Raw genomic sequence first — 14,032 nt, 5'->3', positions numbered from 1 at the left:
TGACGCGAAAGTTCAACTGGTTAGCGGCGGACCAGGTACGCATGCATGTCAGTCAGGACACCGACTAGGCAAGCAACCCCATTCGCTTTTTCTTCGCCACTAGGTGCCCCTCGCCACAGGCGGCAACTTGGAGACGGGTGCTCGAACCGTTGTTCAAGGCCTTGTTCGCCAGGATCTGCTACAGAGGTATAATGCAAGGTAGTAGAATTGACCATGGTTCATTTGATGATCAATGATAGACACCCCAGTATCCGGTGTTTGCAAACCCGCCGTGCTCCGTGATTAAAGCAAATCGAACAGTAAAAAGCAAAAGGGGATCAAGAACCGGAAAAAAAACAAAAATAGAACGTTTTTAGGGAGATTAGAGAAAACAAAATAAAACGAGAAGAGAAACCCCTAACACTGGTATATGCCTGCCCGCTTCCCTCCCCTCCTAGCTCCCCTGTCATTCAACAAGACACACATCGCACGACCGCATCCCCAACATCCCCTCGTCAACCCCGCTTGCTTTCCCCTTTAACCGGTTCCCCTCATGTCAAATCGCAAAACATAAAAGGGTTCAGTTCACGCCATGTTCATCCAGCATTCGGTTGGGGGGGAGGGCAGTATGATGTCATGCATGCCGCCTTGACTAATAATAAATGCAAAAACAGAAGGGAGGGAAACCTAAGAAAGAAAAAAAAGGATCATACAGGAACCAGGAAATATCAGCAGCGAGACTTTCGTAATTAAACAAGATATTTATCCTCCCCCTCCCTCACTTCACTCGATATAATACGGCTCTCGTTTCCGTCTTATCATCTCCAAGTCGGCGGTACAATTCCGACTCGGGTCATGATCTGGCTAGGGGTGCTGAGGTAGGTGGGTAGGACCCGGGTGCACCGGAAGGGACGGAGGGCCATCATATCCGCCAATTCACTTGTGCAGCCCGGAATGGGGTATATTCGAGATTTGTGTACCATGGGCGATGGATCGAAACGCTCTGAGCGTCGCGTTTCGCTCAGATCAGACCGCAGAGACGGAGGTTCTCCTGGATGATAATATCTAAACACATAGTCAGCATATGGAAATGCGTCCGACAATAAGCTAGTGTGGCTTACCATTCACAGCAGCCATGACGAAGCGGATTTGTGTTGTGTCGGTCGCACATGTGAAGTGTGTGTAGATCTGCTTGCTGTCGTGCTGGTTCAGGCTGACGAACCGGTTGAGAATGTAGTCGCAGGCCGCACCATAGTCATCGCCACCCTCGTAGTCAGGGAAGTAGGTCTTCATCGGGCTGACGGGCAGCTTCTCCTTGAACCGATCGATCTTGTTGAGGAAGAGGATGATTGATGTCTTGATGAACCACCTCGAATTGCAGATCGAGTCGAAAAGGGTGAGCGCCTCCTGCATGCGGTTGACCGTCTCGTCTTCGAACAGCAACTGGTCGTACTCGGAGATGGCGACCAGGAACAGGATCGTCGTGACGTTCTCGAAGCAGTGGATCCACTTCTTCCGCTCCGATCGCTGACCACCAACATCGAACATCCGGTACGTGAGTTCCCCGATGATGAAGGTTGTCTCCGTGATACCCGTCGTCTTGACACGCGACCGCAGGACATCCTGGTCGTTGGGCATGTAATCGGGCGCGGCGATACGCGCGATGTTGTCAAAGTAGCTAGGGCAAAGGTTAGCAGCGGCCACCACGGAACTGGGCACGGCAACGCAACATACTATCTCGCCGAGTCGTTCAACTGGTATTCCCTTGACCGCTTGAAGCAGCTCTGGACACCAGCATCCCTCCACAGCGTCTCAATGGCATTGCCGACCTCGGGCGGTAGCACATCACCCTCAATCTGCGCTGGTTGCATGAAGATGGTCTGAACGTGGTACTCCATCCGGGCGTCAGCCAGGGGCAGCTCCAGCGACTCCATCGCCTCAAGAATGACACGCATCGACTGGACCGTGTTGCTGAAAATGATCTCCTTGAACGATTCCCGCTCGTCGCGTGAGTAACCGCCCTCGTGGATGAGCTTCATCTGCTTGAGAATTGTTGACTTTCCGGATTCGCCAGCACCTGTGTCGCGTTGTTAGATCCAGGCCGACGAGGCTTCGCCGGGGCGGAAGGCATGTCGACATACCCAGAAGCAACATTTTGATCTCATTGCGCTGTTGCATGCGGTCCCTCTTCAGCTGGTTCTCGATCTCCTCGTTCCGGGCCTTGCCCTCCTTCTCCTCCGTACTCATTCCGCAACCCATCTTGGCGAGCTGTCGAATGTAAAAACAACGATAGAGAGCGTATAATTGATCGAGCGAGGGTATTTAAAGGGTTCTGCGTTGATGAGCAGCTCAAGTTAGCTGACTTGGGTCGCGGTCAATGCCTCGCGGCTGCAACCCCACGGCCCGCAGGCGCTTCTGCGGGAGCCTCCTGCGGCCCGTTGCGACGGGCCAGCGACCCGGGACGTTGGGAAAAGTCTTGGTGTTGCGCGAGCCAACCGACTCAGAATCGACACGAGAACAAGGGAAATCCAAACTCGCGACGTATTTCGGATGCCTGGGTCGCGGGAGGATGGAGGGGGTGGTGGTGCTTGGTCCACAGGATTCACTCACTCTTGGTGGCTCAGGCTTCCCGGCCTTCAATCAACCCGCAATCTAAGAGCGAAGCGGAAGGAATGACGAAGAAAACAAAACCTTCAGTGAGGTTAACGGTTCTTCGCGACGACAGGAACACTGGTCGCCAAGGGTGGAAAACAGGAAGGTTTTGGCCTTGCTGCTCTCTGGTCGTTGGAGGGTGTGAACCGGGAGGTTGAGGGAAGGGAGAGGAGTGGGAGGGCTGGTACTGTTAATGTGAGAAACGCGAAGCCAATGCACGCTGAATTTCGGGGGAGGCAGTGGCCCTGCACCCACTGGCGAATCATTCTTTCGCAGCCCGCATGATAAGTGGGGCAACCAAGATCCGTAAGTGGCCAGGGTCCCGGACATGGCTCTCCAGAGCAGCAAGGCAAAAGTGACACCCCCTGGCGGCGCCCTGAGACCATGGCTTTTCGTGCCGCTGGCTCAACAATCTACACTCAAACCTAGCAAATCAGATGCAGACGTGACGAGGCTGAACAACGCCAGGACAGGCTGTGGCGCCGGCATCCGAATTGGCCTGTTGCGCCGAAAAAAACAACACGAGAACAGAAGGCTTCCTGAAAGAGCATGGTCCCTCCGTCCAATCCACCCTGGCAACACCAGAACCCCAGTGGCGCCGGCGCTAGTGAGGACGGCTCTTATTAAGACAAAGTAATGGGATTATCGGGCTATCGGGAGTTAAAAAGGTGGGAGCCAACCCCATCACTGTCAAAAGCTAGTCACATAAGTTATATTGCCGTTAGGTCCAGTTGCGTCGACCGCTGCCTTTCCGACCTTCGCCCCGCAACACCGAACGTTCGTTCCCAGACGATGAGACGGACGCCGAGTCCGCTCCTCTATTGTCTGCCGAGCGAAGCATCAGAAACGCCCCTGCTGATCAGCGCTGCTGGCGAGCTCATGAGAGGATCAACGTCACCAGGCCTGCCGAGTCCCGGACATGGATCCTTCCCAACCCCGCCGAGCAGCCTCACTCAGCTGCCACTTAGACGCGCGATCAGCGACCTCAGCGCTGGGAAGCAAGCGGGTGACGGTCGCTGCAGAGTTGCCGGTGTGGTCTGTTGATCGATGCCGATTTACGACGTCTGTCCCTGCCTTCTGAGCCTCGAATCCCAGGCCCCAGATCCGCCATGTTTGTGGCAGAGCCACCTGCACGCCATACACGCCCACGACACATCCCCCTTTCCATGATTGCCACGAGACACATTGCTATACGTATCCACCGCTAAAGTCCGATGATGCTATCCCGGGGGATGCAATAGGCGAGCGCCTTGGCGGCCCCCCAACCCTCAGTTTGATGGAGCCGGTGGATCCCTGGCTCCGTCGAACTTCAACAAGGCCATACGGCAGCATCGCACCGACCCCGGCCGGAACCACGGGCTGCCCCGTCTCGTCCTACCTGGATCATAGAGTCATTGGCAGAACCATAAAGGATTTGGCTGTTTAAGCCGCCGGACTTGACCGACGCTGAACTGGCTCCGTCTCGGACGCGCAGTGTTCTGTACATATATGCAAGTTGCAGACCAGCCCGTTTGAGCGACTGCAACGCAGCCTGTGCCCCTGGGTTTCATGCGTGTCTACCCGCCATGGCGGTTGGATCGGCCTTCTTTTGCTTCTGGAAAACCCGTTTTCGAATCGTCATCTGTGCGCCAAACACGGAGCCCGCCGGTTCATGCGCCCTTTGAAACGACACCATAATTAGCCGGGCCATCTGCTGCCATGCGAAGGCAGGCGGCGCAATCGACGCTGCTCAACCAATGATGCAAGAGTTACGATGCGGTTGTGGTTTGCTGACTTTTTGGCAGGATGGCAGTCTCCATCTCCTGCCGCCAACTGACAGAGTCTCTGTCAGGACTCGTCGACTGCCGCCCGCGATGTTACTATAAGTATTCATGATCCTCCACGGCAAACATGAATTGGATATTATTCTCCGTTACGATCCTTGGCGGCGCGGCCCATGTGATCGACGGCAGACAGCCGATCAAGCGAACGTTGAAGTTGCGGACGACCGCAATAGGGTCGCAAACTCTTCGATAGCCGCGCAGTCCTGCGGACGGCAATGACCCAGCAATCGCTTATACGAATTACTCACCTAGCTGACGTCTTTGCCAGACGCGCCACGCAGCCTTTGCCGCCGAAAACGGATCTACCGTTTCTCAAACTCTGGACCCTCTTTGTGATTGAAAGTAATTTCGCGTCCCCAGCAGGCTAGCTTCCCAAGCTTTGCTCTGACAATGGATTATTGGTGGGATGGTAATGAAATCCATACCCGCCATGGAGTCTGTGGTGGAGTAACCCTTAACCCAGCAGAATCCCCACATTTGTTCCTTGTGCCTGGGAGAAAAAAAGAGTTACCGGGGTGGGAGCGACGAGCACGAATGACTTGGGGTTTCAAGGCATGGGACGGTGATGGAGGGTGTGATCGTGGAGCAGACACCCCCGTCTCCTGTGTCGCGCCTCACCCCTCTCCCGCAATTGCGCAAAATGCAACTCAGCCTATCGACTTCGGTTGCTGACGAGATCCCGGCGCTGCCGTCCGTGCCGTTTCGTCCGCTCGGTGTGTGTTTGCTTACCGCACCACAAGGTTTTTTTTTCCACCGCGATTACAATATCTAGAGAGCGCAGTGTTTGTCTGCCTACCAGCGCTTCATCTCGAAACATCAAGCGAAGGCGGTCCGTTTAACTGTCTCGCACAAACGACATGCGACTAGCCGTTGCAGGCCCTTTCTGTTCTGATGCATCATGAAGTTAGCCAGATTGCTGATGCCGAGCTGGTGTCGCACAGGGATTGATTGCAGCGTGCCCCCCCCTCCTCCTCGCTTGGCGCCGGCCCGCGCTAGGATAAAACAAGAAATGTTCTAGAAGCCAGGGTAGCATCGCCTTCGGCCAGCTGTGATGGGACGATTGGGGTTGCAGCGGGTGGCAGGAAGGAAGAGGCACAAAGAAAAGGGGGTCTGGAAATCTGCTGGAGAACCAACCCGTCAAGTGTCACAAGAAGCCACTCCTTTTTCTTACTTGTCAGATCAATGCTTAGCATAAGAGATGGCACGGGCCATGAGAGCCCTGTTCTCGTCGAGAAGATCCCCCGGCTGACAACCCAATTAATCGATAGCACTGGAGGGTTCGATCGGCGACGAGCACAGCGTTTTCGAGCGGCTGTGAAATCTGCTGAAAGAGGGTTGCGCAGAAAATGTATTGGCCTGTATTCGGCCCTGGAATTTGTAGGGCACGCTCGGCGCCGTTAGGTGGCTGGGCACTAAACCAGGGCCCACAGCGATCGCGTCTCCCTGCTCATGATACACACCGCCCAACACCTCCTTTGGGGTCGCGTCTCTTACTTTCGGCAGTTTCTCCCTTGCTTGTTTTAGGCCCCGTCCCACCGCCATGGCGTCGTCGGCTATCCGAATGGCTGACCTCGGCGGGCGCGGTATGATATTCACCCCTTGACCGCCCATAATGTGACGCTGTAGGCGCCTGATGCATTCCCCGTGAACAGCCTTCAACCACAGAACCAGCGAAGACGTAGAAGCCGAGTATGACCGCCTGCGCGATCTCGCGCGGAGTGAGGGTGACAAGAAGCGATCATGCTTCGACCGTGTATGGCTTGCCTTTTGTCACTTCGCAAGACATACTCACTAAACTCGCTCTGACCGTAGGCGCATGAAGCATATGAGCGCGGTGACCGTGCCGAAGCCAAGGCTCTTTCGGATGAAGGTAAGCTATACCATGGCACATTAATTTGGGGCAAGACTGGATATTGGGATCATATTGACCGTCCGATCAGGAAAACGCCACCAGAAGAAACAAGCCGAGTATAACAAACAAGCTTCCGACTTCATCTTCCGCGAGAACAACGCCCCGGGCCGGGTAGCCGAGGATACTATCGATCTCCACGGCCAGTTCGTTGAGGAGGCTGAAGACATCCTCGAGGCGCGCATACGCCACGCCCAGGCGACTGGTCAGACTCATCTGCATGTCATCGTTGGTAAAGGCAACCACTCGACAGGGCGTGTGCAGAAGTTGAAACCGCGGGTCGAGCGGCTCTGCGAGGAATTAGGTCTCAATTATGCCACCGAGGAGAATGAAGGCCGCCTCTATGTTGATTTGAGAGGGGATCGCGTCGACGCTCCGCCGCCGCTCCCGGCTCAACCTCCTGGCTACCAGGGCAGAGAGTACCAGCAGCACCGACCGCAGCGCCGGCCACAGCAGCAACCGCAGCGTGAGGACGAGGACGATATCTTTGATTGCCTTCGAGGCTGCTGTCTTGTCATGTGAGACAGATTATGGAGGTTGCGCTGTAGAATCAGGAGCGTGACGCGGTGGATGTGTATCGGGGTTGGTGTGTAAGCTGCATTTGGATGAACAGGCATTGGTCGGGCGTTGGTGGATTACCAGCCACTTGGGCATGTCATCTGGAGGGTAGTTTGTGTTGGAGGAAAGAGGAAGATGCTGCTTGCGTGGTTAGTGCTGCAGCAGGTTTTGAGTCCAGTTAGACATCTCATCGCACTGTCCCGCTTGACACGGGCGCCTGCCGCCTGCCGCCTTATAAAAGAAACCACAATGCAGCCTCTTGACATATACTCTGTGCTTCCCTGCTACGCAGGCTTCCTTTGCAGTAGTTATGCGCCCACTGAAGCGAACTGAACCGAAATACCTTCCATGGACTCCCTCTATCAACACATTTTCTGCTCAAGGTACGCCGCCGACGTAGTATCCCTCCTAGAGTCTCTTAGGCTCCTTAGCCTTCAATTGCCCTCGTACAGTAACATAAACCCCCAGCCCCGGCCATGAGGGTTTTTCTCGGATGTTCCAGCAGATATAGGCCGACTGCTCACAAGCCGTCGCGCCCCTATCTGCCAAAGAACGTCGTGAACCTCCAAGTAACCAGCGACAACAAGGCCAACAGCGAGTTCGCCACCCAGCGCTTCGAGAACGATAACGAAAACATGAACAGCAGGCAATCCCCCTTTTCCCACCGCCCACAACTCACCCCCGCCGCCACCGCCACCATCAACCCCCAAATCAGCCGCCTCGAGATCCTCCTCGTCACCCTCGTGATAGGCACCGTCCTCGTCCTCCTCCCAGCCTGCGCTCTGTGGCTCTGCATCGCCTTTGACCGCCGCCGCCGCAGGCGCGGCCTTCGGCACAGCTACCATCCCTCAGGCTACCACCACGGGCTTGACGGCGCCACGGACGCACCGCCCCTGTCCTGGGCGGACAAGAAGCCGCTGCTGCCGCTGGCGCTCGACGAGGACATCTCGGGATGGGCGCCACCACTCCCACGATCCCGCCGAACGGGCAGGTTCGGAAGTATCGACGCCGCTGCCACCGCCGCCGCCGTTGTTGCCGTTGCTGACCGGGCCGGCGTCGTCTTGAGCAGCCTGCGCCAAGTTGTTGTGGCGGTCTGGTCTGGGCTTGTGGGGATGGGGAGCCAGGTGGCAACATCGCTGTCGTCGCTGCGGCGGGATGTAGAGAGTGGACATGCCGAGGATGACGGTGAGGTGTATCCGTCCAGCGGTCGGGAGATTCTTGGAGTGGAGAAGGAACGAGTGCTGAGGAAGAGGGAGTGCTGGTATCCTTGTTCTTTGCAGCGCGGGGAGGAGGAGAGGGAAGGTGGAAGGGGGGAGGGGATGGTTTAAAGGGGGTGAGGTCAGATGGTAGTGTACGTGGGGAGGGGTGAGGAAGTGGTGATTTGCCTGGAAAGGTACTGCCATTGCTAGACTGGATACCCCCTGCCTCCTTGGCTGAGAATCAGGAGTATTGCTTTTGAGTAAAACTCACACGCAACATAGTCTGTTTTGAGCAGCCCGCGTCCGACCTAGACCAAGAACGTGGCGTTTTAGGTATGCCTCTAAGTTTGACTGATTGAACAGGGTTTGTACAGTGGCTCTGCCTGCCTACCCCCCTCACTTTTCTCAATTCCACGCACAACATCGTTATCGACAGATGGGGGAACGTCCGTTCGCTCGCTCGTTATCCCAGCCGTCTTCTCTTCCTTCTTCCTACACCTTGAATACGAGACCCCTCATGCCTGGTGCTTCTTGATGTCTCGCGCCGCCTGCTTCAGGCTGTAGTTGCACTCCTCGTACGCCCGCCCCGCGCCGAAGCCGACGCCGACAAATGCAGGCCACGCCCTCCGCTTGAAGAGCAGGACTGAGAAGACGACACCAAAACCGAGGCCGAGAGTGGACTTGATGATCAGATTGGAGAGGCAGCGGTCCCACTGTGGCCAACGGCGATATGAATTGTCAGCGCATGAACGGAGTGTTTGCAGCAATCGAAAGCCGGTGGGAATTGCTGACCTTCTCGTTTAGAAGCGCCTCGCTAACGGGGCGCGCGACAGCGCGGGAGGGCGTGGAGGGAGCTGTCGTCTCGGCCATGGCGCAACTGACACGGACCTGGGAATTGCGGGTTGGGTTAGCATAGTGACGCATTTGCAGAGCTGGAGACTCTTGCTACCTCTAGCGAGTGACTCAATTGAGGGGGGAGGTGAATGCGACGGGTGTGTGGTGAAGGCGGAGACAGCAATTGTCCCGTCGTTGACTCTCGATTAATGAAGCTATTTTGTTTCGGGCAGACGCCAGTGCCAAGAGCTTGAATGCTTGTTAATAGCTCGGCTGTTGCCGTTGTCTCCCGAAGGCGGTGAGCCCAGAGCTTTGCTGGAGTTTTGTGGGGCGATGGAGACTGGAGCGGCAGAATTTGGGAAATTTTTGGGAGCTTTCTCGATTCGCGCTCTGGTTAGCGTGGGGGCAATCGCTAAAACAACCACTACGGCGAAAAGAATTGGAGAACGGCAAACCATGAAATTCGGAGTCTAGCGCCTGCAGTCAATCGCAATGGGGACAGATTATCCTAAGGTACTCTCGCTTTCACTATTTGCCGTGCTCTGGATTCTGACCACATGGGTAGGCCGGTGAAGCGGCTCTCGTCCGGGCTGTCAGAGCCCTGGATCAGGGCGATGTCGAGACAATACCGAGCCGACTCGAAAGGGTGTGGGATGCGCTCTCTGGGTACCGTGGAGGTAGCTTTCATGCGGCCGAAGAGATGCTCCTACGATGGCTCCTAAAGAACATGACCGGATCGTCTGCGAATGCTGAACGAGTTCGACGGTACCCTCGAGCTTGGGACATTCTCGGCGCCGTGTTTGCCTTGATACCGCTTTTCTCTTTGGCAAAGTCGCTTGCGGACCGTCGCTTTGTGGGTGTCCTTCAGCAGACGCTCAAGGACATCGCAACGCCGCAGCAGCAGGAGGGTGGGCAAACAAACGGGACCGATTCGGATGTTGAGATGGCCGATGCTCCTTCTCAGGAGAGCCCTGCGAATCCCAGGAAACGGAAAAGAGCCGACTCTTCAAGCTTTTATATCTCCGCCCAGAGGCGGGTAGCCGGTTGTCTTCAGTCCGCCGAGGCCGTTTTTGAAGCCGTCCGGATACTCTTGTCCCGATGCGAAACTAAGGCGTTGGATGGAACGGCTGCTCATCGAATGGGTGCCGAGCATGTCAAGTCGCTGTTCTCGTCGTCTGCTGCCGAAACCATGGAGATCCTTGTACCGTGGCTCGCCATGTGTGGTGTGGCCATGGATAGGTCTCAGGTCGAGCAGTTCAGGGAGCAATCCTCCTGGTTATCTACCTTCATCGTCTTGTGGGAGCTTCACCTTCAGAGCGCTAGTGATTCCTCTGAAGTCGCGACCCATCTGTCCGGGACAGGTGCGAGACTTCTTGGTAGACTGACAGGCATTCCACAGCAGATACGCCTTGGCATTGATCCAGTAGTTCAAGAGCGTTGGGCCCGGGACTTACGCCGTTTCCTAACACGCAACCTAATTCTGCCGGCGCGAGCGGCTTTCCTGACTAGGGGAAGCCAGGAAGTAGTGCAGATAGCAGTGGACATGTCGAGTGCATCAGCTCATACTACTTTTCCTGTTCTGTTTGACCTGGTTAGCAGATTGCCCCTCGAATTGGGCGGCAAAACCTCTAGGAAGGACTACGAGACATGGATACAAACCGTGTTTGACACCATCTTACGAGCTTCAAAGAACGTCAACCGTGACAGCAGTGTGACCGCGGTCCGGACCATCATGGAGATCGCGGCTGAACGGGGTACGGTTTTATCAGCCGTAAGTCTCCGCACCGTCTGCAATGGCTATGCTCTCAGGTCAGATGCTGGTGATTGGAGCTTGCTTCTCGCACTCATGAAGCTAAACCCAGACGTCTTCTTGGTCTCGGAAGACGGGAAAGAGCTCCTTGAGCAAGTTCTAGAGAGGACGCGGAGACCCGACACTCTGAGCGCGGAAGATTTCAAGAGGGCCGCTCGGTTCATTGTCTTGCTCGCAGATGGTTACGCTCAGGCTCGCAACTTATCGACATTCATTAAGACCTGGCTCAAGTATCTTGCTCCCGTCAAGCCCAAAGCCGGTCTCCAGCCCTTATGGGCCCAAAAGGAGCTTGTCGACATTGTAGCGAAGCTGATACAGGCATCTCTGAGCACGAATCAGCTCGTCGATATTCTCGACTGGCTCGCCATGCAGACACAGCCGGCGGAGAGCGCGGCTAGGATATACATCTTAGAAACTATTTCAGTGGGAATTTCACAGGAGGAGTTCATTGACGCCGCGAATATGAAGATATTCGACGGTGTTTTCTCGGAAAAATACTCTAAAAAAGAGACGCCTACTATCTCCGTCTGCCGATGGGCAGTAGCCTCGAAAGCGATCGCCAGGGCCACACTTGAGGAAGCCGGCCAGATCTGGTCTCGAATCAAATCAGATATCAAGAGCATCCTACGGAAATCTCCGTTGGATCGCGAGGATACCTTCTCAGCCTTTAGATGCTGCGCTGCAGCTTGGCTAGCAAATCACCCTGGTGCTTCGCACGAAGATGAGGCAGCAAATCTGATATGCTCCTTCATCGACAGACTCGATAAAGATGGCGAAACCATACAACTGCACTTGAACGATAGCCAAAACTCTGTCAGCAGAGGGACCTACATGTCTTGGATTCTTTCGGATGCGCCTCGACTTGTGAGGTACGGTTTGATGTCCCCCGTTTTCCCGTCAGATGATGCTAATGAAGCCAGCCTTTATGTGGAAAGGAAAGGCTGCATCCCCAACGGGATGCACTCCCTCGTAACTCCTCCTAGCGCTGAAGAGGCATCTCTCGATTCTGCTCTGGCTGTGTCTCGCCTCTTGTTACAGCGCGAGAGCAACATCAATAACCAGAAACTCATGGGTAAGCTCTGGCAGCCCTTATAGATGCAGCTATGTGTTGCTAATGTTGCAAAGATTTGTTGATCGATGCATTGATCTCGCAGATCAACACGTCCAAGACAGGCTGGCAGGGACCTTCGACCAAGGTTGCCATCCAATTCCTGCTCGACGTTCCGGCCGAGGCGCTAAGCCGGACCCAACGGGAGGCTGCCATGAAGTCCTTGGTATCGCACCTTCCAGGGGACTCAGACAAGCCAGAGAACATTGGGCCGGAGTATTGGAAGCCGGTACTGAGTCTCATGGTCAAGCTGATGCGGAGGCCGACCTTCTACGAGGTATGCGGGCAATGCTTTGCGGTTTGCTTGACACTGACAATACCGTAGGGCATGAGCTTTGCTCATTTGGAATCGATAGGACGGTGTCTTTGGAAGACACATCGCCGCTCGCAACGCCACTCCAAAGGAGAGCTGGCTGCAGGTGATGTCGCTAGGGACAGAGGCAACTTTCAACTACTGCGGCAGCTGGTGGTGTTGACTATAAGGTACGTACTGCACATCCCTCGCGAGACATGGCTAACCCTTGCAGACAAATGACAATCGGGAGCGTCGAGGAACGGGAAAAAGCCTATATTACGGCTTCTGTTTCTGCTCTCCAGAGTCCATGCAAAGATTCAGACACCGTACCACGCATTGTCCTCCTCCAAGCTTTCGTCATGGCCGTGCAGGCGTCGCCCGTTCTCAAAAAGCTTGAAGAGGACGGCTTAGACCTGGGCAGCATCAAACGACTTCTTCTCCAGACTGGGGTATCAGTTGTCAAGTCCGAGACGCGGCAAGATACGGGAAAGTTGGCGACGGTAGTTGCCCTGGAAGCGCTGCGCGGCCTAGATGGTGAAGCTGTGGGGCCGGCGCTCTCTGACACTGCCCCTTCACTGCTCGAGGAGAGCGACGCACTTGTTGGTGAGGGCGCCCAGATTGGCTGGGATATTCGCATGTTCTTGGCGAATCACTTTCCGGAAGTGCTTTCATCGCCGTTGAATGGGAAGATGCTACTCAAGGCTCCGGTGTCCTCGGGAGAAGATGAGCAGCCAACGCGCAGCTCGCCCGTTACAACCGCCGGAAGGACGACTCTGCTACGGTACACTGATACCGTAGTCGGGGTTACCGATGAGGCGACAAAGCTTCGGTATCTCAAGGAGTTGCTCGAGGATCCCGATGGTCAAGAAGCGCTCGGCCGTCTTGTAGTCATCTACCGCCTAGTTCAACACCTTAAGGGTAAGATGCCTTCTCCCAGCCGAGTTTACTCGAAGCATACTGATCCGGCCAGGCTCGCGACCATCCAACTCCCCAGGCCAATTCGACCTTGCAAATGCCCACAGCACACTTTGCTATGCCCTCCAGCAAGCCACCACCCCTCCTCACTTTGTCCTGACTTCGAAGATCATCCACCTGCTCCTCGACCGAAACCCCATCTGCATGACCCAGTGGAACATCGAGCTCACCCTCAGCAGCGTCGCCACCATCTCAGCAACAGAAGCATCATCGAGCACCTTGATCTCCGCCTCACCAAGCACCTACCCGTCCCTCTGCCGGCTCGTAGAGATTGTGATCAAGCGCCACAGGAAACGGCTGGACGGGCACTTCCACATCCTCATCACAGCCCTGCAGGCTCTCCTCCGCTTGCTGCTCTCTCGACCTCTCGCCACCACCTCGACCACCACCGCTACCCTTGACAGCGAAGCAGAAGCAGCAAGGCACCAGACCCTCTGGGAGAAACATGCCAAGCTCTTTTCCCGGCTCCTCACCCTTATCTGCGAGCCCACAGTCGCGTCCGTTTCCCGCTCGCAGACGAGCGGGCTCGATTCGGAAAAGGACAGAGCCAAGCGGTACGCGGGCCAGTTCATGTACCTGGTGCTGATGCAGTACGTCAAGCTGCAGCTCGAACACGTGGTGCCGCACGGCGTGCGGGAGGCGCTCGAGACGGGCGTCTACTCGGTCATGGACATCACGACGCCGGACGGGTTCAAGATTATGAACGACGCTATGGACCCGAGCGGAAGGGTCATTTTCAAGGAGATGTACAAGCAGTACCAAAAGTTTGGGAAGTGGACGGGGGTATGATTTGGGAATCGGGAATATGGACCCAATTGTCTGTGAGGGGTTTCTTCTTGGGAATATCAGATTATATACCCTTCCGTCTTCCCAGATTTGTCCTTTCTTTT

General features: G+C 55.6%; 5 protein-coding genes across 5 annotated transcripts; 3 read left to right on the top strand and 2 right to left on the bottom strand.

Moving 5' to 3' along the window:
- Positions 1-1,000: 1,000 nt before the first annotated feature.
- Positions 1,001-2,238, bottom strand: GPA1 (guanine nucleotide-binding protein subunit alpha; the record flags this gene model as incomplete). The annotated part of the gene is made up of 4 exons (XM_071065771.1): positions 1,001-1,044; positions 1,101-1,657; positions 1,714-2,056; positions 2,121-2,238. 4 exons carry the CDS (start codon positions 2,236-2,238, stop codon positions 1,001-1,003), a joined length of 1,062 nt encoding a protein of 353 aa, XP_070921872.1.
- Positions 2,239-5,994: 3,756 nt separating this feature from the next.
- Positions 5,995-6,885, top strand: MFIFM68171_10351 (uncharacterized protein; the record flags this gene model as incomplete). The annotated part of the gene is made up of 4 exons (XM_071065770.1): positions 5,995-6,037; positions 6,107-6,207; positions 6,267-6,324; positions 6,395-6,885. 4 exons carry the CDS (start codon positions 5,995-5,997, stop codon positions 6,883-6,885), a joined length of 693 nt encoding a protein of 230 aa, XP_070921871.1.
- Positions 6,886-7,397: 512 nt separating this feature from the next.
- On the top strand, positions 7,398-8,249 carry MFIFM68171_10350 (uncharacterized protein; the record flags this gene model as incomplete). Its single annotated transcript, XM_071065769.1, has 1 exon — positions 7,398-8,249. One exon carries the CDS (start codon positions 7,398-7,400, stop codon positions 8,247-8,249), a length of 852 nt encoding a protein of 283 aa, XP_070921870.1.
- Positions 8,250-8,635: 386 nt separating this feature from the next.
- Positions 8,636-8,990, bottom strand: MIC10 (Mitochondrial inner membrane organizing system component; the record flags this gene model as incomplete). The annotated part of the gene is made up of 2 exons (XM_071065768.1): positions 8,636-8,833; positions 8,913-8,990. 2 exons carry the CDS (start codon positions 8,988-8,990, stop codon positions 8,636-8,638), a joined length of 276 nt encoding a protein of 91 aa, XP_070921869.1.
- Positions 8,991-9,446: 456 nt separating this feature from the next.
- MFIFM68171_10348 (Urb2/Npa2 family-domain-containing protein) lies at positions 9,447-13,931 on the top strand (the record flags this gene model as incomplete). Its single annotated transcript, XM_071065767.1, has 7 exons — positions 9,447-9,467; positions 9,520-11,633; positions 11,685-11,836; positions 11,890-12,149; positions 12,198-12,355; positions 12,400-13,085; positions 13,138-13,931. 7 exons carry the CDS (start codon positions 9,447-9,449, stop codon positions 13,929-13,931), a joined length of 4,185 nt encoding a protein of 1,394 aa, XP_070921868.1.
- Between the last annotated feature and the right edge of the window lie 101 nt (positions 13,932-14,032).

The sequence above is a fragment of the Madurella fahalii genome (assembly GCF_045866475.1).
Source record: "Madurella fahalii IFM 68171 DNA, scaffold_6, whole genome shotgun sequence".
NCBI classification, from domain to species: domain Eukaryota; kingdom Fungi; phylum Ascomycota; class Sordariomycetes; order Sordariales; genus Madurella; species Madurella fahalii.
The sequence above is the reverse complement of the archived record's forward strand: the minus strand, read 5'-3'. Positions and strand labels throughout refer to the sequence as shown.